The sequence below is a fragment of the Barbus barbus genome (assembly GCF_936440315.1).
Source record: "Barbus barbus genome assembly, chromosome: 40".
Lineage (NCBI taxonomy): Eukaryota > Metazoa > Chordata > Actinopteri > Cypriniformes > Cyprinidae > Barbus > Barbus barbus.
In genome coordinates, this window is record NC_136718.1 from 6,756,483 (window position 1) to 6,780,443 (window position 23,961).

The 23,961-nt window shown below is 36.2% G+C and overlaps 1 protein-coding gene across 1 annotated transcript in view; it reads left to right on the forward strand.

Annotated features, from left to right (window-relative positions):
• Nucleotides 1-1,948: 1,948 nt before the first annotated feature.
• Nucleotides 1,949-23,961, forward strand: part of LOC306859462 (synaptotagmin-2-like) — a 35,182-nt gene continuing 13,169 nt past the window's right edge. The window contains exons 1-2 of the mRNA XM_079400487.1: nucleotides 1,949-2,199; nucleotides 20,303-20,524. Coding sequence (XP_079256613.1) covers nucleotides 20,329-20,524 — 196 coding nt within the window. The 5' untranslated portion in view covers nucleotides 1,949-2,199; nucleotides 20,303-20,328. The remainder of the gene's footprint in view (nucleotides 2,200-20,302; nucleotides 20,525-23,961) is intronic.

Consider the following 23,961-nt stretch of genomic DNA (forward strand, 5'->3'; position numbering starts at 1 on the left):
ATTTTCTACCAGCTGAACCACATCTCCACCATCTGCTAGACCAGCTGGTCCATTTAATATCTGATCAAATGACAAACAATCATACCGCATTATAAGCCACCTATAAGCCAGTTTTTACAGCAGAGTATGTTTATATTTTAATCATGTTTCCAATTGTAATTGAAGAGTTCATTTACAAAAACCGATAACTCCATTTTTATTTTTATTCTTTTCAGAAATATATTTTTATTGCGTATTACAAGTAATATCAAACAACCTGCAGTTGGGTTGTTTTGATGAATTAATAACTTATACCTATACAGGTAATTCACAAAATTAAAGTTCATTGAAAGTATTTTTTTTTTTTTAAGTTTGTTTTATAGCATAAGCAGATACCTCCACATTTCATGTTTTAGAGTTTAAAAAAAAACACTCCTTTGCAATCTCCTCAGATGACAATGTAGTCTCCTGACAAACGTTGTTGTTGTGATCATTAGTCAGCTTTGACGTCTTTTCAAATTGAAAGTAGCCTGGTCACCTGACCTGAATACAGCGCGCTGATTCGCTAAAATTGACTTATTGGCTTCTGTTCAAGAACAAAAAGGGCACCTGTCGGCTTCTGCAGTAAAACGTAAACTCGCAATGCCTTGAAAGTGGAAAATACCGGCTTTTTTGACACAACGAGTTTAGGGTTCAGACTGCACTATATGTGGAGAATAATACATGGCAATCATTTTTTTTTAAAGTGGTGTTTATCGGTTTTTGCAAATTAACTCTTGTTTTCTTATGGAACTCACTTAGCCTACAGTTTTAAAACAATCATAGCTTAATAAGTACGAACATCGGCTAGCACAGTGTTTGTACTGTGGCTTAAATAGAAATGCTCATTTTACCTCGTGTCAGTTTTGAAATACAGATAACTGCAATTTGGAAAATCTAGCTGATAACTAATAGCCAATAACAGGCCAATGTTTTTTTTTTTTTTTTTATCAGCAGTAGTATGATTTAAAAACATTTCAGTTAATGTAAAACAGTGCCGAAAATTCAGTTTAATAAATTAACTATAAGAATGATTTGTACTTATCAAATGAATTTAAATAAAAATAGCCATGCTTTTCACTACAGACACACTGATGATGTTGCTATTTTTATTTTTTGATAAATATGGAATAAATATAAATAATGAAAAGGAGCGAGAAAATATATCTAGAAAGAAAAATCGACTAAATTTTAAACAATAACATCTATCGTTGCTGATTAATTGGTATAGCCGATATATCGGTTGATCTCTAATTGGTCGACTTAATACACAGCTCCCTGGAATGCTTGGTTCTGATTGGTCAATCATGGCATTCTTTAGTCAGATAGGTTTGTATAATGATACTAACCTGTAGAAAGCTGACCGCTGTCCCAGACAACCGATTTTCTGCATAGCTTGTATTAAGTGTAATAATGTACAGTTTATTTAGCCATAATGACTGGCTGACTGTACATTATCCCTTACATATCAGTCAACAACTATACTCCTGCCAAGGTTTTCCTCTTTGTCTTTCATTCTCTCTGCTCCAACATATTGCGAGCAGCAGAACCTCTGCAGCCCCTCTCTTTAAAAATTCAGTCAACCGCTCCATTTTCCCTCTTCTGTCCACAGAGCTGTATTGTATTGTATTCAATATTGAATTTTACCATCACACAGGCTGCATTTCAGAAAAAACAACAGGGTATTTTGAGGACACAGAGTTTGATGGGGACGGCAGAGGAAGTGTTTCATATTGACCCGTGCTGATTATCCCATAGCGCGAGAGACGGAGACACGAGAAAAAAAGAAACAGGGATGTATGCAGAGCTGTGTGAGCAGCATCTCCAATCAGGCAGCTTAGGAAGAGGATGGAATGGGAAGGGTGGGGGAAGGAAAAATGGAGAGAGAGGGAATGGGTGTGTGTGTATTTGGAAGGGGGGATTTCTCTGTGGGAGAGAGAAAGTGGCAGAGAGAGCGCACAGAAGGAGGGGAGGGGTGTACGTGTGTGTTCACTGGAGTGTGTGTGTGTGTAGTGCTGCAGTAACGAGTGGAGAGGGGGGATGACTGCAGTTTCTCAGGCTGATGGAAGAGCGCGAGCAGGAGACGTTTGCACGCCGCTGAACGTTAACCCCTAAGTGCCTCGCTGGTGTATGGCCCAGACGCTCATTGAGGATTAGGACCGAGCAGATCACTGCAGTCAGGTGTGTAACCTTTCAACGTGTTTATTTCCTCAAAGGTGCTGCAAAATTGGGAGGGGGGATCCGGATATGGGAAGGTGAGATATGCCGTGCTGGATGCTGGAAAGACTGTCCAGGGCAATAGATGCTTATTACTTAATCTTGCAGCGGAGAGGGAAGCCCGCTACTAGAGTACTGCAGTGTGATTCATACGCTTGTCAGTCTTGGATAACTCTTGTTTGTGTTTAGTCTGAAGTGATGTTTAACTGACTGAGAATTGCTGCAGTGTCCCGAGCTCAAAGCGTTTGTCCCAGTTGTCTTATATCGGTTAGTTTAGTTCAACTTGCGTTAATTGCTGATCTCAGGTCAGCTTTCTGTCACACCTCACAGAGGTTGGAGTCAGGGACCCATCACGGGAAGCTGGTCCCGGAACAGTGCACAAGGGTAAAGTGAGCTCTCGGAGGGCGGGTGGGTGTTTACTCTGTCCGTGCATGGTTGCCGGTTGCTTCCTGGAGAGTTTCCAGAGGTCGGTCCCGCTGACAGCTGTCACATTTCCCCCAGAGGGGGAATGGGAACGACACCCTCCTCCCCATCGACAAACAGCGGCAAGACAATATGCTGCGGATCGCTGGTACAGCTGCCGTTAGAGCAGATCACAGGGAGAGACCACAGACAATGGAGTGCATTAAAAGAGCTCTGCGGTACAGCAAAGAGAGGGGGGAACTGGATACCTGCTGTCCACTTTCATTCAATGTATATTGTCGTTGATTTCCACCTTGTGTTGAACACTTTAGACAAAACTTGATAATCAATACTGTTCCCATGAATACATCAACATACTCTTTAGATATTGAGATATTTCCATTGTGGACATGTATAACAATTTACCAATTGTTTTCCATTAAATGCTCTCAGATAGATCTGGTTTGGTGTTGTCTGTCACAGTGGTTGTTGTAAATGTGTTGTGTTTCTGTTAGAGGCTTGAGATAGTGCTTATATTGGACGCTAGTAGTGTCAATTCGACACACTGGAATGAAAAGGGAACTTCCTTAGATGCTGGGCAGCTCTCGCTCTCTTTCTCTCCGACAAGGATTTTTCTCGCTCTCTTGGGATTCTCCTGCAGAGGACTGGGGATCACAAGGAAGGGACGTTCTCAAGGACAAATGCTGTGTCATCAAGGCATTAGATTTGAACCAGAGTACAGTACAGTGTGACATTGAGCTCAGATTTATAGAGGAAAATTTGAAAATGCGGTAACGATATTTGTTCTTTATAGCTTGTCTCTCTGGTTTCAGATGTTAAAGCTGTTGGGTTGTTTTTGCTCTTTTCAGAATGTTTTTGTTGAGTGTTAATGTTAATATGTGACCCTGGACCACAAAACCAGTCTTAGGTCGCTGGGGTATATTTGTAGCAATAGCCAAAAATACATTGTATGGGTCAAAATGATCAATTTTTCTTTTATGCCAAAAATCATTAGGATATTAAGTCATGTTCCATGAAGATATTTTGTAAATTTCCTACCGTAAAAATATTAAAACTTAATTTTTTATTAGTAATATGCATTGCTAAGAACTTCATTTGGACTACTTTAAAGGCAATTTTCTCAGTATTTAGTTTTTTTTGCACCCTCCAGATTTTTTTGCACCCTCCAGATTCCAGATTTTCAAATAGTTGTATCTCAGCCAAATATTGTCCAAATGAAAGCTTATTTATTCAGTTTTGAGATTATGTATAAATCTCAATTTCAAAAAATGTACCCTTATGACTGGTTTTGTGGTCCATGGTCATGTGTTTGAGACATGTAATATGAAGGATTGGTGTTTTAACACCTTACCCACCACCTAAGATATCTACATGACCAATTGCCATGTTTCTGACTGAGCAAGACAAACTAGAGGAACATTAGGCTTTGTTTCACTTATACTGTAGATGTTTCTATCAAAATTTCTTAGGAGCAATAAGATGGAATGAAATTGTTACATGTACATTGTTGTTACATGTAGGCTATATCTCAAGTTGAACTGAACATAATTATTGATGTTCAGTTCAACTTGAGATATAGCCTACATGTAATGTGAACAGACTACCTCAGAAAATTTGGTCTTTGATGAATTTGAAGATAAATATTTGAGTACACATTGAGATTTCAAATTTTTTTAGCAGATATAGCTGGGATCTGCCGGAGAAGACATATGCAACAATGGGGTCCATTTCTCGTCTTTATCTCCATTTATTCCCTATTTAACTTTATTGTGTGAAAAAAGATATATTAATTTCATTATTTCTCATTCGTGATGTCTTTTTCCTAAAGTGTATTTAAAGTGTTTTTTTGTTTTGTTTTTTTAATTAGAGAAAAATTCACATCACAAATTATTATTATACATTTTTAGATGTAAAATGATCAATGCAGGCTCACTGGAAAAGTAATATTTCCCCCTTCATCTATATTTCAAGGTTTCTGTCAGCAGCCCAGTTATTCTTAACTAATCTATTTAAAGTAACTTGTTTCATAATTTAGAATAAATAATTATAGCGAAAATAGCATCTGCCCAGTAAGCAGCCCACCAATGATAAATCTGAGAGAAACCATAAAACAGCTAGTGTCATTTATCATCATGGACACTCGTTCCCATCTGGTCTCGCATCACAGTTTTGCGTTATGAATTACACTCGATAAGACACAAGTGACAGTCAGTACTACAATGGATCATAGCTTTTATTGGCAGGAGAACATTATTTAAAACCTGTCCCACAGGGTTTATGTTAGAGAGGTCAATATAGACAGAAAAAAGTACAATATCATTGTGGAATTCCCTTGTTTATGAGGAGAAATGGAAAATTCTTTCAGAATTTAGCTCATTAGTTTGGAAACCCTCACTGTAGTGACAGTGTTCTGTTTCAAACTCCATCAAGAAATGAGTTTTCTCACAAAGTTCACAGTTAATAGTTCACTTAAAAAATAAAAACCCTGTCATCATACTTGCCCTCATTGACTCAATCACCTGTAAGACTCTAAATCTGTAGATCACAAGAACAGATTTTTAGCAGAATGTCCAGGCTGCTCTTTCCTTTAGATAGTGACCAGATGTTGTGAAGTGGCATAAAGGACAAAAACTACAATAGAAGTAAAATTAGGCAGTCATGCACTATTACATGTCTTCAGAAGCCATATAATAGGTTTACATGAAGAACAAACCATTATTCATTGAACATCTTGACATTTATTAGACCTGCTGAAAAGACCATCAAATGTTGTGCTTTGCATGCTGGCATCCCGACCAGGTTTAATTCACCCATAAATCTAAATGCTGACATTGGCTGCTCATCCTAGTGTTGTTCCAAACCTGTATGACTTTCTGTTTGCTGAAGAACACAGAAGAAGAACTTTTAAAAAATCTTCCAGCTGTTTTTGTCCATACATTAATAGTCGATGGGGTCCAAAGCTCCAAAAATACATAAAGGAGACTTAAAAGTAGTCCATTGGTTTAATCAATGGTAAAATCTAAGTATTCTGATGCAATAGAGTCACTTGATGAACAGATAAATATAACATCATGATGTGAATCAATGAGCTTACATTTTTTGGACCCACATTGGCTTTTATTCTACTAACAAAAACTGCTGAAAGATTCTTCAAAATATGTTATTTGTGTTTCACAGAAGAAAAAAACTATCAATTTGCCATGACATAAGACCCGGTGAGTAAATGATAACCGAATATTTATTGATTTAATCAACTTCAAGTCAAAATTTATATTTGGGAAACTCTTTATCCAAAGCATTTTTGTATACACGTAACCTGGGAATCAAACCCATGACCTTGCTGTTGGTAAAACCATACTCCACTAGTAATTACACCAGCACCAAACCAGAATAAACCAGCATCAGGTCATACTCAGAAGTGGTACCTCAGATGTGGCCAAATCTGCATGAAGGACGTCCATCCACGACTAGAGGAAGCCAGTGTGAAACTGACATGTAGCTCTGAAAAGAGGGTGTGGTTGTGTCCCTGTTCGTCATGGTGCAGTGAAGACTTATTACCCTCTGTAAAAACAGATGCTTAATTGAAGAGCCATAGGGGTGTCAATAAACCAAAAGATACGATTCGTAATTAATGAGGAAGAGCAGCTTTACCCCGAGGATAAAGCTCTGAGTCTAAAACAAGCCTGTGAAACATGTTTAAAGAGTCCATCCAGGGTGATTTGTGAAGATGTTTGTTGTACAACATTGTTACGGATTTGTTTCAGTATAAGTTACACGCTGATTTAAGTTCATTATTTGTGACATTTCAGTTGTAATTTACTAATCTGAGAGCTGATTTAGTATATGTGATGTGAGCAGTTGCTCAAGAGTCTTTGAATAGTTTCCACCCTCGCATTTGTTTGTGTGTCCAGATCGGCCCAAGGGCCACACAAACCCTCATTAAGTGGCAAACCAAGCGGGTTGGAGCCGCCGGGATGTGCGGGGAACACTCATTTTCATCTCACTGAGCTCAATCAGATGGCATTCCAGTGAAAATGTTCAACCATCAGTAATGAAATGCCAAAGACACGATCTGTTTCTGATATAGGTGTACATTTGAGCACAAATGCAAGGGACATCCCTTACCATAGACTAATATTTTTAGCAATTTCATGCCGAAATGAAATGTCGAATATGTCATATGATGCATGTTTTCATTTGTAAACTAAAAGTGGTTTATGTCTGTTTTTCACATTAAATCGATGATTATGTATGATTTTTTTTTTACTATATCATTAACCTATTATCTACTATAATATTAACTAGTATATAGTAGGGGTGTAATGGTACACAAACATGATGGTTTGGTATGTACCTCGGTTTTGACATCACGTTTCAGAAAGGTTTCGGTACAGCAGGGGGGATAAAACTAAACATAACAGTGGTTTACTGAACCAATTGCTCTTTCTTTAAATAAATTCAATCATAATAAAATTTTTCTTAGGTATAAAAATCTACTTCAGCGTATGCTCTAAACTATAGTGAGCCCTTTTTCTATATAAGGTTATATTAACAACAGAGCCCAAACTTCAATTTAATTACTATTTATTTTTAAATATAATAATCAAAACTCTTAAAAAAACTTGCATACAAAAATGTATGCAAACATTTAAAATGCACATAATGCAGTTTGAAATTTCTGGCTGTCATAACTTGTTTCATAACAGATATATTTAAACACCGATAATAACAGATATAATAACAGATATATTTAACAGTTTAAGTAAAATATGAGTATATAGTCTAATATTTCACTAAATGCTCTTCTCTAGACTTCATTTCTCTAGAGAATGAGCTGTGGACACTTGCCTGAGGTAAATGAAATGCTATGTGACTTTTTTTTTTTTTTGACGTTTTTCTGTGGTTGAAACACTGGTTGAGTGATTACATGAGGCATGAGATGTTCATTCATGTTTATTTCACGTTAGAACTAGTAGTAAAGAGAAAGGGATGATTGCGCTCACTCGCTCTCTGCACCGCCGTTTGAACTGATGCGTTTATACAGGGATCTTTCACGCCACATCAAAGAGTGTCAAAACGGCCTTTATTGCTTGAAATTCCTGAAAAAAGGACATAATTTGACAGATGAGACTTTGTTTCTTATCAAAAGAAACAATATATAATGCATATATTTTGTAATTTTTATAATGCATTCTTATAGTTTTTATAATTTTGAATTAATTTTTTATTTTTATCTTTTCGGTTTTCTTTTTAATTCTAGTAAAATTTTTGTTAATTTAGTTGTGTGTTTTTGTCTAGTTTGTTTATTTATGAATGTATTAATTTATTATGTTCATATAATTTTTAGTCATTTTCATTTCAGAGGACGATAAAAATTGGAGGAGAAGAATTGTTGAATAAAGTCATTATTTTTGTTTTCTTTGCGCACAAAAAGTATACTCGTAGGTTCATAAATTTACGGTTGACCCCTGATGTCACATGGATTATTTTACCAATTTTATTGCTACGTTTCTGGGCCCGGGAACATTTCAGTTGTGCTGCTGTCTATGCAGGGCCAGAAAGCTCTCGGATTTCATCAAACATATCCTAATTTGTGTTCCGAAGATGAACGAAAGTCTTATGGGTTTGGAAAGACATGAAGGTGAGTAATTAATGACAGAATGTTCATTTTTGGGTGAAGTATCACTTTAAACCAAATGAAAATGAGAAATGTTGCTTTGGCAAGTTGCTAAAACATATTTTTTATATATTTTTTTTTATTTTATTTTAAAGTTTATTTTATGGTTTTAGTTAACTATACCTGTATATATCTATACCTGTATATTTGTGTGTGTATATGTAATATATATATGCTACACACACACTAGATTTCTCCAGACGTAAATGGCGCTTTTAACACTAGAAGTCCCAGAGAGCAGCCATTTGGCTTTTCTACCTATAAAACCCGCAGGACAGCCGATGGGCTGGAAGGCTTTAGGCTAATATCCTTAATTGGCTGTGAACAGTTGCTTTTGTTATGTAAACAATGTGGGGCCATGCTGAGCCACTTCAAGGAAACTGGTGTTTCACTTTGCCATCTTAGGGAGAAATCAACACACATGTTTTTTTTTTCCTTTGTTGCTGAGATTTATTGATAAAAACAGTACAAAATAAAATAAAAAAGAAACCAACCATTTGTACACATTTACAAATGATATTAAAAAGTGAGTGAGTACACGCCGCACTTTGTGGTGTTGTAAAGGGTGACAGTGTTTGGCTTCCTTTTGGTGGTATTATCAGTCTGAATCACGCTGTGCATGCTGCTAAGAATGTAGACGGTCTTCTTCCGTTTGGGCGCATACGCCGTCAGCGTAGCAGCAGTGGTTGAAAACACCTAATAAATAAGATAAATTATTATTTTCATAGCACTTTTACACACAATGACACACTTGGCGGTGTTGATTCTAAAAATTAGAAACACATAAACATAGAACCACAAAAGACCTGCAACATACCTGAGTGGTGAATTCATTGCGATCTGTGTGTCTAGCGGATTGAGGGATTTCCCGGCGAATCTTGTTGACTGTGCCGAGGATGGTGGTTTTCCGGCTAAGGAGTTTATGCGCAAGTGACAGCGATGTGAGACATGGTCAATCAAGTTCTCTGCTTTTAGCAGCCCTCCCTGCCCCCTTATCTTGAATTGTGTAATATAACACACACACGCGTATATGTAGCTATATATGTACGTGTATGTGCATATATTCCCATTCATATTTATATTTTTTAGCACACCAGGGTGACTAAGAGTATGATATTGTCCAGCCATGACTTCCTGTTCCACAGGATTATAAATATGAGGAACACAAAGGCCAAATTCCCTTAATCATCCATCACAAGGAGTAAAACCTAAGAATATAATTCTGATGTGCAGAATAAGAAATTAGTTAAAGCATTGAAAAATTCTTTCCAATCAACTAAAGATGTTAAAAATCTGCCTGGAAGAGGACACAGCTGTAAAATTGTAAAGATTAGTTGAGTCTTTGGGTCAGAAACCTAAAAACAACATTTAAACATCCCCTACATCACCTACATGTTCGGGAGGGTTTCAAGGAAAATTCTCCTCACTCATCCAAAAACAAACTCCAACAAATTCAGTTGTCAGACACGATTGGAACTTCAAATGGCACTGGCTTCTATGGTCAGAAGAAACTGAAAAAAGAGCTTTTTGGCAGCAAACCCACCAGATGAGTTTAGTACAAACCGGGATTAAAATATTACCACGGTTAAATATACAGGTGCATCTCAATAAATTAGAATGTTGTGAAAAAGTTCATTTTTTCTTGTAAGTTATTTCAAAAAGTTAAACTTTCATATGTTTTAGATTCATTGCATGTAAAGTAAAACATTTCAAAAGTTTTTTTTTTGTTTTTTGTTTGATTATAGCTTACAGCTGATGAAAGTCAAAAATCAGTATCTCAAAATATTAGAATATTTACATTTGAGTTTCAAATAATGACCATCCCTACAGTATAAATTCTGGGTATCTCTTCGCTGAAACAACAATAATGGAGAAGACTGCTGACTTGGCTATGCCAATGTGAGACATGGTCAATGAAGTTCTCTGCTTTTAGCAGCCCTCCCTCCCCCACACATACAAACAAGCCACCAGCAACCATTCACACACACACCCCCAACCCCCCTGCAGATTGCTCAGGTAATGACCACATTTACACATGAATTGATGCTAATGATAGCCAAAAGACTAGCCAGTTAGCATCCACTTGGCTAAAGGAGGGGTAAAAAACTCTGGGATTTCTAGTGTTAAATGACAAATATTTAATCAGACATACTAATTTAATGTTATTAAATTGCTGTGACTTGGGCGCTTTTCACAACAAATTTGATATATGTGACTAATTGCAAATAGTTATATAATCTGCACATCATGTAATTAATTCAGTTAAAGTTTGTATTTTGTAAATTAATTCATTTATCGTTTGACAGTCATAATGAATACTCTTAAACACTGACCAGCAGTAACAGGCAAACAGCTACAGATATATCACACGGTGTCTATGTAGTCACCCTTGGTGGAGAACAGGGAGTGTTCAGTCAGTCCGCGTGTGAGGTCGCCTGTCTGTCTAGTAAGTGTTCACTGTCTCACATGGCCTTGTTTTTTACAGCAGAACGTTCTGTTCCTGTAATATATGGTGTGCTGCAGGATCTGGATAGTAAGCTCCTCTGTGTCTTTGGGACTTATAGTTTACATTCTTCTCATTCTTCCTGCATTTGACAGTAATGGTACATAATGGTTCTAGTTTCCATTGATTGAGCAGCAGCATTTTACTTTGTGTTTCTGCTGATAGTCAGTGTGTTCAGCTTTCTGTTTCTGTCATATTTGCTTGCTGTTATTGCTGTTTGTAACTGTGACTGCAGAAATATAATCTGCACTTACAGCTGCACAGAAAAAAAAATCTGTTTTGTAATAAGTACGTTTGTCTTGTTCTCTAGGAAGAATATGTAAATATCACTAAAACAAAATACATTTATTTGAAATAAAATTGCATGAGAAGTTAAAAGGTTAGCCTGTGATGAAAAATGAAAACTAGCCTGTGTTTTACTCACCCTTAAAGCATCCTAGGTTGTCAAAGTTATATTAAAGGGGTCATCAGATGCAAAATTCACTTTTCAAGTTGTTTGAACATAAATGTGTGTTGGAAGTGTGTGTACACATCCATCTTATAATGATAAAAATCCACCCAGTGTTTTGTTTTTTTGTTTTGTTTTTTTTTAATCAAGTTTTTATTAAAATCCCCTTTCTCAAATCAGGCTGTTCTGAGAGCCCTGTCAGAATGACGTAGTTCTGTACAGGCTGCTCCGACGATAGTTGATTGACAAGGCCGTCTTACCTTAGATCCACCCTGAGTGAGCTGTAAACTGTCCGACCGCCATTGTGTCGACTCCAGTGCAGGGGAAAACAAGAATGTCTCTGATTAAGCGATTGAGGTGTGTTGTTGTTGGATGTAATAATGAATATAGCAGTCGTCATTTACTCCTGACATCTGAGCTGCTGAAGATGCAGAGGATTAACGTTACTTTCATTTTGAAGCGAATGCGGCGATCCCGATCTGCCTAAATGCATCTATGTTTGCGCGAATCATTTGTGATCCAGCCTCACCTACAGAAGAAGTGAGTATAAGGGTTTTTTTTATGAATCTTTGCAAATCGCCTTTCCTAATAATGTACTAGTTAGTCAGTTTCACGGCTAAAGTAAACAGTACACCTCGTCACCCCACGGAAGAGAGGGACAGGGTCAGCAGAGCTCATTAGCATTTAAAGCAACATGGACTAGAATTGCTTGCTAAAAACAGAGCTGATTTTGACAGGTTTAAAAAGGTGTCTTTTACACTACCATTGATAAATTTTAACCAAAGTATCTATGACAAAACTAACAACTAACCACAAATATGCCAACTCATTTTTCAGTTTGTTATTGGTTATGGTGTCATGTCTGCTAATTCGTCAGACAGTAATTTGTGTCAGAACGTAGACGGTAGTAATCAGTCAGTGATAGCATGACAACTGTGTGCTGGGAGTACTTGACTTATTCTGTCTGTAAGAACTGATGAACAAAAATGCCTTTTAAATATTTTTACTGGAAATCATGAGAAAAATACAGATAGCTAAAAAAAAAATCTGTTGCTCCCAATGATTAGTATCAATAAACACTGTGCTCAGAAAACTAAAAGCCTTTTTAGATTAGTGAGAAAAACACTCAAGGTGTGATGGTGTTACTGTGTACAATGTTTTTTTGAGTATTTAATGAGCAAATAATTGGTTTGCATCAGAGTTCAGTCCAAAAACTAAACTTCTCTTTATACTAAGCATACTGCTCATTCAAACAGGGTACTGACTTATATTCAGTGAATAATGCACATTCAGCACTGCCTGTCCTTCTTGGTACATAATTGCTGGTGTTTGCCAAGGCAAGCATCACAATTACTATTACTCATACCGTCACTGATTTAAAGTCTATGTACTGTATTAAACTCAAGTGCATAACTGGATTAATGATACGTCAAATCATTCAGCCTGTTGAAGAGAGGTGTTTTATATAAGCAATTTGATTTCCATAGACATCCACTATGAAAAAAATAAGTACACTTTAGCATACTTTTAAAAAGACTACTTGTTATAAAAAATAATATGCAATATGGTACGAGAGCAATAAGGTCTATATTGTGAATAAGTCACGGCTGAAAAGGGTTGTTAGGCAAAATGTGAAAAATTCAAAAATAACTTAAATTCAATTTACATGTATTATAGTTTATATGCAATTATTATGAAATTTAAATGTAATAATTACTACTATTGTCTTAGTATTGAAATATGGTTAAAGTGCACCGCACATTTAGTACAATTAAGCACTTCTTTTTTCACACTGAAGGAGTAAAATGAAGCATATGTGGAGACCAGACTGTCTTTAAGATGGACTCTTTTGTAATTATGTAACCACCTAGAAACCAGAGCATTGTAGCAACACTCGAGCAGCTGCATGAAAAAGTCTTCCAGTGGACACAACATGAGATTAACTGAATCACTGTCAGCACTTCACATCCCAAACACTCTTCTGCACAGAATCAGGATATTTGATGATTTCATACAATCAAACATGACATTATGAACCTTGATTATATCTGTCCTATCGGCAACCTATGCAATCGTTTGAGTGATTTATTATGAGTTGAACAAAGGTTGAAGTTGGTCAGCCGGAGTCTGGCTTGCGATGCTTGTTAATTTATTTAAAACAATTTAATTAGGATGAGAGACTGCTCTTTGGGCGAGAGGAGGCGGATGGTGCGGCAGAGTCTGTGAAGAGCCGCAGGTCAGACGTGTGCACTGATTCCACTTCTCTGAATCACACACACACACACACACACATACACACACACCCCAGCACAATCTTCATCCTCATTCAAGATCTCTGCACCTCGTAATCCTGTGTGTGATGCAAGAACTGCGCAACTGTGATAAGTGTTCTGGAAGAGGTTTTTAGTCGTCGAAATAAGAGTGTCGCTTGTCTTCAGAGTACGATTTTAAATTTAGGATTATGACGATTGCAAATCTACTCATGTTATATTCGTATTCATACATATTCATATTAATTTCATGTATCTCAGTCTGACATCATAACACAGGGTTTATAAAAGTGTTTATGCATTGTATTATTATATTATAATATTATATTATATTATATAATATATAATATAATAATATTATATTATATTATTAAGCAGTTTTATGGTTAACTCACCTAAAGCCATTTTATTCCGCATTGAAACTGCATTAAAATGGCAAATGTGTTTTTATATACTGTGTATTATTAATAATTAAATTAAATTTATATTATATTTGTCAGGATTGTGGACTGTGTGTGTGTGTTTTGCTCCCCATGTGTTCCCTGTGACCCAGTTTTTCCCTCATGTTGATTGTGTTCATTTGATTCCAGGTGTGTCTCGCCCGTCTTCCCCAATTATCCTATGTTTAAAAGCCCCAGTCCTTCTGTTAGTGTTTGTCGGGTCTACTTCATCATGTTCTTCAACCAAACCCTCACGCTGTCCAAAACCCTGCCCTCCAAAGTCATGCAAGCAAACCCCAACAAAATGAATTACAGACAGAGAGTTTAATCTGCAATTCCATTTTAGAAAATGCTGTCGTCATATCAGACAAAGTCATCCCTCTCTTAGACAGCAATAAAAAGGCTAAATTCATGGCTGGTTCTCAGTCAAGCGTTACGAGCTGACCCAACCATTCCAGCGGATTTATCCCGCTGAGCCGCAGCGTCACTGGTCAGTGTCTTTCATTTCTCACCTCAGCGAGTCCGTACGCTCGTTACAGAAGCATCACCTTGAATTAATCCCGCCATAAAGCAGAAAAGTACCACACCATAACTGTATTATTGTGTTCAGTTGTGTTGTAGCGGAGGGCCTGAGATGGGGTGAGCATATTTGTGTAGTTTTCTCACGTCTGGGATAAAGTCCTAGCAAACAACTTTGTAAAGGGAATTGGAGGCTATAGTTGTGAAGGCTAGAGAGGACAGCAGGCATTGGTTGTCTGGCTGTGACGTTTTAAAGTATCTGTCATCTGAGGACTTGTTGAACAGCTGCAGTTTGTCAACGATACACACCTAAGGTTATGAGCCAGAATCGGCTGAGGTAGCAGCTTCAGAGTTATCAGGTACAAACAATTAAAGAACTCATTATCATCACTTATTAGGTTCAGTTTAAAAACATGTTATGTATATGCATGTTATCGTCTTTGACAAGAGGTGGCGTAGTCAAAACATCTAGTAGTGCAGGCTTCTCATAAATACTATTGTGTATTGTGCATGTTATTTTTTGACAGACATCGATATTGTGATATTCAAATGATGTGGATTGAAAACAGATGGATCGTAAGGTAATAAATATTTATTTCTTAGCCGGCAAGTAGTGAAGTGATGTTTTTAGTTCTAATATTCCAGCTTAAGTTTTTGACGGATGTGATAACATGCATAAGGGGTGAACTATGTTTGATTGTTGGGTATAATAAAACGAGAATTTAAGCTTTTTGCATAGCTAATAATACTTATTTTATGGAATGAAGTTTATGTCGTGGCTTAAATAAATTACGTTCCTCAAAATGTGACATGTTTATTTGTCAAACGTTACATTCAGCTGCTGCAAATTTGTTGACTTTCGAAATTTTTTAGGCAGAAAGTAGTTTTATTGTCTCTTATGACAAAAATCTTTAAATGAAACCCGTGAAAATGCAGATCCTGTTGTAAAAAAAAATCACGTAAAACTAAAATATATATATATATATATATATATATATGAAGGAGCGGGACACTTAATTTGCTCAGTGTTGTAAGGAATGTCATCGATCTTTGATGGGTGCTCTTCTGAATACAGATGGAGTGTAATACTGGATTGTTGATAATGATGAAACTTTTTTTTTATTTTGGAAGAGAAGCCATCTTTTTCCTGGTAACTGATCCTGTCAGTATGTGAAGATTGAGCTTGGCTAATATTTAATGATGGCACACTGGCGCTAATACAAGAACTATAATTCAAACATAATTGCAAGATTGAAGATGCAATTAAAATGGCTGTAACACTGACTCATTTTGGATGTACTAGAATCAAATCAATGTCTAATACAAGACACGTTGTCAGATTGATTAAATTTTTTTAAGAGCACAAAACAGTGCTTCTTGTTAATATTAATTTGTTGTTTTGAGCAATATTGTGCACCATGCACTAACGGTGAGCTGTGAATCTGTAGAGACCACCCACTCTCTCCGGATACCTAGTTTCTGTTCAGCCAAACGTTTGGCAAGACCTACAGCTTTTGTATTTTGTGTTGCTTGCAATCACGAATAAGTTTACCTCAGTTTGAGTGATACCATTTACATAATAGTGGGAATATAATGACCATTTGATTTATTTGTATTAGTTATATCATGATTGAAATTTGCTGTTTACAACGTTACAAAAAAAACTTGTCTTTTACCTCAAGAAAAAACAAAAATAAATTTGAGGACTGTGGCATTCACACAATGTGTTTTTTTATACACATCTGGATAAATTGCTAAGGGTGAATTTATCATAATATATTTCCAGATGTTGTTTTGTGATTGATATATACAGCATACTGTCATTTCATGACTTTTCACACTTAATTTGCAAAAGCTGTACAACTTTACAATTTGACATTTCTGCGTATTGCTTTTGTTTTATAATGAGAATGAGTTTTTTGCAATACTATAATGAGAATGGTGAGAGAATGGGTTTAATTATCGAAAAATTAAAATCTCAGTGCAATAAAGAAATCTTAATGGACTTCATTTGCAGAGTATCATTTCATTATTTTCCTTCTGGGATGAAATATAACCTGGACATGTCCTTGGTGGTTTTGTGAGTTTCTCCCAAAGACATTATGTAGGCGATATGTAAACTTGAATGTCATACAATTGATCATTGTGGACAATTAGCGTTCTGAGAAGCAATAACACTTTGTTGATGTGTGGATTGCATAGAGAATTTCCTCCCACACTGAACAAGAGAAGTTTGGCAGATCCCCTGAAGCAATTATCATTATGGAATTCAGCATTCATATCTAGATGCATCTCCAAAGGTTTGATTTGGTCTGCCAAAAGCGTCCTTTGGAGCAAGTCCATTTCTGCTCCTTCTGTTCCTAGATCACTCGTCCGATCCTGTTTATTTGCGCTCGCTAAAACTTTGTCTAAGTCAAATGTGTCATTATAGCCAGTGAGTTTGTTGGCAAGACAAAACAGACATCCATTCTGCCGAATACATCTGATTATTCCTAGACATCACATTCACGGACTGCTTTATCTGAGCCAGACTTCTATTGTATTTGTATCTGTTTATTTGTTCTGTTCTATTTACAATATGTGCTCTGGCAGTCGCACAGATAAAACAGCAGGAGTATCTCGGAGAGCTGTAAAATCAGTGTGAGTGCAGTGGAGATAATGTGTCCCTTAAAGAGCAAAGTGTCTCTTGTCCTCTAAGCGGTATGCGGTCACCCCAGAGCAAAGACGTGGACACAACTTCTCATTCACTGCCGCACATCTCTATCTCCCTCAATGCAAACAGAGGGATCAGACTCAAGCTCAGTGAGTCCAGTGATCGTATCAGAATGATAAAGGCACACAAGAAGAAAAGACGAGGGGAGGATACAGCAAACATTGCATCACGTTTTCATTAGGGTCTGGTTTAGACAATGAGTGTGTTAATATGGCCTGATACTATCTGTAATTATCAAAATAACTTGCATGAGCACGTCCTCAGTAGAGATGTACCCGAAGCTAAACACCTTATATGGAGAGGCACAGATAAAGGCTTCAAAATGGAATACTACTGAGCAATAGATAAAATATTTGTCAGACACAGTCACTCCTCGTGTTTGGTCTGTCAAAAGAAAGCACAATCTCATGCATTAACCTCTAAAATTATACATAAACTTTTGAAGTGAATGAGAGTAATGTATCTTCCTCTGTGCGTCTCTCAGAAATCAACGCTTGACCAGAATAATATCAGCTAAGATACTGAATCATACATGTTTCTCTCAAGCTCTAGCTACAGTACTTTATTAACTTTCCGTTTTTTGGAGAATTAGCTACAATCGTTGTCCATTTGGAGCGTCTCCATCGTTTCACTACATTCATTCAACGGTAAGCCAGTTGAAATTACCTTGGGATCGTTTAGTCAGCCAATTTCCTTAGATCACAGGTCTCATTTTTTTCCACCATGAATTAGTAATATCATATAATTGGACAGGCGTTGGCTGGTTGCAAGCTGTTCAAACAAGTGCATTATTTGTCAGTATTTGTTAAATCTTGAAAATGATCCAGACTCTGATTCACTCTGTAAATATGTCAGATGTATCTAATGAAACTGAATCACATTGCATAGTGTTTTTGAATCAGTTCAGGGACAGTTCTATTGTGATGATATTCTGCACTCAAGCAAATCAAAAGCTGTAAACTATGACAAAAATGTGTTATTCTGATAGGATAGTGACGGACATAGATAGATAGATAGATAGACAGACAGACAGACAGACAGACAGACAGACAGACAGACAGACAGACAGACAGACAGACAGACAGACAGACAGACAGACAGACAGACAGACAGACAGACAGACAGACAGACAGACAGACAGACAGACAGATAGATAGATAGATAGATAGATAGATAGATAGATAGAACGCATTATAGAATAATTTTCATAATAAATATTTTTGTCTTGTTTTCTAGTTACAAAAATGAATGAATATGAATGAACATGAAAAATAGAAATCCATAAGAGTTTGAGTTGTTTTCTGATAATAAATATTTTTTCTTACCCAGTTCCAAAATAGATTTTTCTAGTTTTAAGCATAAATCTAACAAAATGAGGAGTGTAATTGCATAATTCATCTTAAAATGGTATTTGTATTCTATAACTCTTTATACTCAAGCTGTAGCATGTTTTTTTATTTTTTATGATAACATTTTAAAGAGGATTTTCCTCATTGAGAATCTTTAGGGGAACAAATTAACTGCTTGTGTGTGAAAAAGTCAGATGTTGTCATTGTGATTTGCAGGTGCTGAAGTGTCATTAATCAAACCGGTGTTCTGTTCTCGAGAGACTGTCGGGCTGAGGGTCTGACTCACACTGGCGTTTTCTATCCTCCTTTGCATCTTTTCTTTTGTTAGCTCCTCCTGTAGTCTGTCTGTGGGCCACTTGACTTATGCAATGTCAGATTGCATAACTGCAGCATAGCGCATTTTGCCATATATTTCCAGTGCAGGAATGGGACCTTGAATAACAAAACGGCTTATCCCGTAAATTGTCAGCTTCATTAAATTATTCACGCAATGCAATGGGTACAGACAGGCTCTCCGCCACTGGAGCAGAGAATTGATGCTTGAGAAATGAGAAATCCTTTTTGTTTGCCTATATTGCTGTGTTTTTAATGAAATCAGAGGGCTAAGTCTCTTTTCATTATGTTTACCATTCTTTGCAGCACAAGTGGACCAGCTTCAGTCTGGAACTTTGAAGCGAGAGTTTTATATTTATAATAATTTATGCCTAAAACCCAGACCTCCATCTGTCAGTTTACATGTTAGTAAGTCAACAGTTACTGTTTCATCATTTGGCAATAAATGGCAAAAAAAAAATCTTATAAATCTATATATATATATATATATATATATATATGTCATGTAAATAATGTAGCATATTTAGATTTTCTTTTTTTATTCTGCAACTGTTTGCACATTTCTGTCATGTTACTGAGAATCTGTGGAGAAACAAATTAACTTCTGCTTGTGTGTGGAATGATCTGAGTGTCATATGTTTTCATTTAGATTTACAAATGTAAAAAAATGATTATATGTTAGTAAGTCAATACTTACTGATTCATTATTGGGCAATAACTGAAAAAAATGTTATTTTTACATTGTAATATGACTGTACAGAAAGAAAGAAAAAATCAATTCTTAGACATTTTTAGTAAGATGTTAAAGCTAGCCTGCCATGTATCTCTATGAACTGTTAAGAATATTTCATTACTTTACATATTTCCTTAAAATGTAAGATCTCTGAATTGGCATTTTGGGGGGAATAAAATATAACATTTTCATGTTTAAAAATAAGGGAGTTTTTACTTCCTATAATAATTTCATTTTTAATTATTTAATTTAAGTTTAATTAAATTTTCTTTAATGTAAGATTAATTTATAATTTAATTTAAATAACTTACTAATATTTTTATAATTTATTTATTCCTTTTTATAATTTATTTTCAATTAGTTTTATCTTCATTTATTCAATCCTGCCGTACCCTATTACTGATGAAATCTCACTTACTCACAAGTAGCACATCACCTTTCATATTATAGGCCACATTTTAATAATCAAGAGATCAGACAGTATGCCACTTTATGTTGACGATCACATACCCACTATAACTGTCTATGTCAGCAGCATTTGCAATTTTGATGGAGCAAGTACGTCGTTTCATTCAGTTCCCATCAAAGAGAATTAGATTCAGAGACTCATGAGCGTCTCATCACACTCATGTCATCTTGCCTCTCTTTTTGCCTATCAGGGTTTCTGTTGGTGTAGCCATCAAGCATGAAGTGGAATTTGTTCAAGAAGAAGCCTGCAGCCATGGTGGGTCCCGAGCCCACAGGTGCCAGTGTCCTGACCATGGCCCCTGCTGTTTCCACACCTGCAGACAACTCCACCGAGCAGCAGGGCCCAGTCAGTAAGAATGACGTCTTTGGTGACATCAAAAACAAGTTCCTAAATGAGATGGACAAGCTTCCACGTGAGTATTTGACTATTTGTTGTGCGATATTTAATAATCTCTAACCAGAGACCAACATTTCTAATGTAACTCAAGCTCCAAACTCAGCTCAGATCGTCAGACTCTGCTGTTTAGTGTGTTGCATCTTTTCTAACTGATTGGAGCATGTCAGGCTACTATACTGTCTAGAAACACCCTAACAACGCCCTAGCCAACATAAAAGTCTGTCTTGAATAGAGCTGCCCCCGATTTTCTATATCTATATTCTATCTATCTATCTACGTATATTCTAAGATTTTTCTAGTCGACTAGTAGTCATTCATTTAAGCCATTACTAATTGTATGTCTATATTAATCTAATTTCTTAAATATATACTGACAAGAATATGACTATGAATGTGTCGAAAAAAGTAGCTGGAGATATTTTAACTATTTATTAATAAACTAGTGTTTTCTGAGTCCGTATCGGTTGCAAAAATGAAGTTGATGATTCTGACTGCAAATCTCCACAGATGTGCCTTTACAGAGAAATGCAACTTTAATACGGATAACGTAATCAGAGTTTTTGTTTTCAATTTAAATTGGTTTGTTTAAAAGTAGACATTTCAAGCTTTCTATAGATATATTTCTAATATCTGTGAGGCAAGTAGCTATGGAAGCCCTTTTCTGCCATTTTCTGAATTTAAAATAAAATAAGAAACTTACGACTTATTTTCTCACAATTCATACTTTCAAAAGTCTTTTTTTATATGGAATTGGACTTTATGGGCCAGATTTACTATCACCAAACCCTCATTTGGCATTAAAAAACTACTGTCATGATTTACTAAAGACACACAGTGGGAAATTAGCGCTGAAAAGACGTGGACACAGTTATTTTTGCGACTCACCTTATTGAATATGCATTTGTAGGAGTTTCCCTTTCGATCGGTAAATTTATGGGAGGAGAGTATTTAAATGAATCACGCAATACGATTTACTAAAATGTGCACTCGTCAATTCACTGGTATTTGCGCCATTATTTAATGCCCAAAAAAAGCACGTCTGAAAATAGGCGGTAATTTGCACTGCTCTTGGTAGATTGCACTGGTCGTTATGGAAATGAGATGCTGCGTCTTTGTTCATTAATGTGCACCTTGTCTGTAAATCACATGAATTTTCCCCTCCCATCAGCGCTTTTGTGGAATTGTGCTTGAATGCTAATTCGCCTGTTTAGTAAATCTGGCCCTATAACTTGCAATCATGCAATTCTGAGAAAAAAAGTCAGAATGGTGACGCGTGAACTCGCCATTGCGAGAAAAAGTGAGAATTGGGAGATAAAAAGTCTCATTTTTTATTCAGTGGTGGAAACGGGATTCCATACGTAGCCTATACAGTGAGTTTAGTTTCATTTGTGTGATATGCTTCAATTCACAGAGACCGAAACAGCAAAAAGTGCATACTTTTTGTTTTTTTATTTTATGTTTTGTTGTTATTGTCAGTGTACACAAATAAAAGTTGACCCGTTACAGTTTCAAATGATGCATTACTCGTAGCTACATGAGCAAAAATGACGGCGTATTTTAGGTTGTTTCCACTTGTTTCCAAAACGCAAGTGATCGTGTCGGTGCTTCCATGTCCTGCAGCTAACAGCTTCCACACTTCACACAATCACTCAGATATGTGCCTAATAATGCACATTTATCTAGGTTAACATAAGAATGAGCAGCCATGTAAAGTTGCTACTACTTAAATGTTTCAATTTCAAATGATAAGCCATATATGAGGTCAGTGAATGATATGCTGTGGGCTAATTACCAGGAGTGTTGTTAGGCCCTTTTTAGTGGGGCTTCAGCTGCGGCTTCTTCTCATCTTTTAGCCAGCAGTATTCAGCGTGTTCGTGGCACAGTGATAGTGTCAGAAGTAGAGGATAAGGTGTATGCATTTATCGATAGATTGTTATGATATTTGCATCTGGGCAGTTCTTTGTCAAATTAAGTTTACATAATGTGATGCGGGAGCAATACAAAACAGATTTTTCAATCAAACATTGAAGATGTTGAGTTCATTTAAACTAAAGAATTGAGTTGAGACAAAGAGATTAGATTATTCAACCGAAACTCTAAATATCATGTTATCTGAACAAAATTTGTGAATCTAAGCTGATTTGACAAAAGATTAAGATTTGTGAAAAATTACAAAAAGTGTGGTGACAGACAGTATTGAGTCAATGCTTTCATTTAAACTGCTTATCATAGCGAATGACAGAGGCAGAGATACATCGTGTGGAGTTATTTCGTTCTGCTAAGCAATGACCCAGCAGCTGATTTTGACATTTATAGCCTAAGAGTAAATTGATTTGTGGTTTTTGATGTCATTTTTAATTATAGGAGTGGCAAACTGATAGATCCATGTGTTATTTTACTTATTTATTTTTAAAATCAAAAGGAATGGTTTAAAGGGGTCATAAACTGCCTTTGTTTTGTTTTGTACTGTTCTCTGAGGTCCACTTGTAATGTTATCAAGATTTTTACATCAAAAAACATAATTTAGAGGTAATATTTTCTGTCCTGTTTTTAACCCCCCTCATCTAAACACTCTGTTTGAATGGGCGTGACAGATTTTAGACTTGGAAGTAAACGCCCACTGCTATGATTGGCTAATAGTTGTGTACATGTTTGACAGCCTACGTCCTTCACAGATGGAGACTGCTGTGATTTAGGTCAAAAACGCATAAATACTCATATCAAACAATCTGTTTAACAGACAAAGCAATAGTGATCACGTAATAAATACAGTTTACACAAATACACTTGTGTGCTGCGATATAGAATCTAATATAGTCGGCGCAGCATCGTCTCTTAGTTACAATCTTTCTGAAAATCCTGTGTCGAATTGCATCTTTTTAGAAAAGGAATCCAAAGTAAAATGAAATGAACAAAGGACCAAGTTCTTACTGATGCAGTTTGGCACTTAAAAAAAATAAAGTTCATCAAATAATTTTTATCCTTTTGTTTATGCATAGACATGTGTTTGCCGCGCTTGTCATTTACCCACTACATGTGCTAATTGGTGGGCGGGGCTAAACAGGCAGCGATGTAGAAGCAGGTGTTGATCTTCTTCTGTGGAGGCGGTGCTAATCCACACTATTACATCATAGAGTCGCACATTCCACAAGCTGTCATTTTGGCAGACTGCCTTCAGTAAAAGCTGTTTTTAGACTAATGAGAAAGTTTTGAGTTCTGAAACTTACAGGATGTTTTTATAGCAAAATTACGTCTTATTTATCAAAAGATCAAGGAAATTTTCAATTCTCAGTTCATGACCCATTTAATATAGGGCAGATTGAACATACTGCCTAACTAGACAATCACAGTAATATAAGGGTTGTCCATTCTAAATAAATATAAATGAAATAAATTTTTTGAAATCATATCAATATTCAGGAGCTGACTTGATAAGTATAGAACCTATTGTAT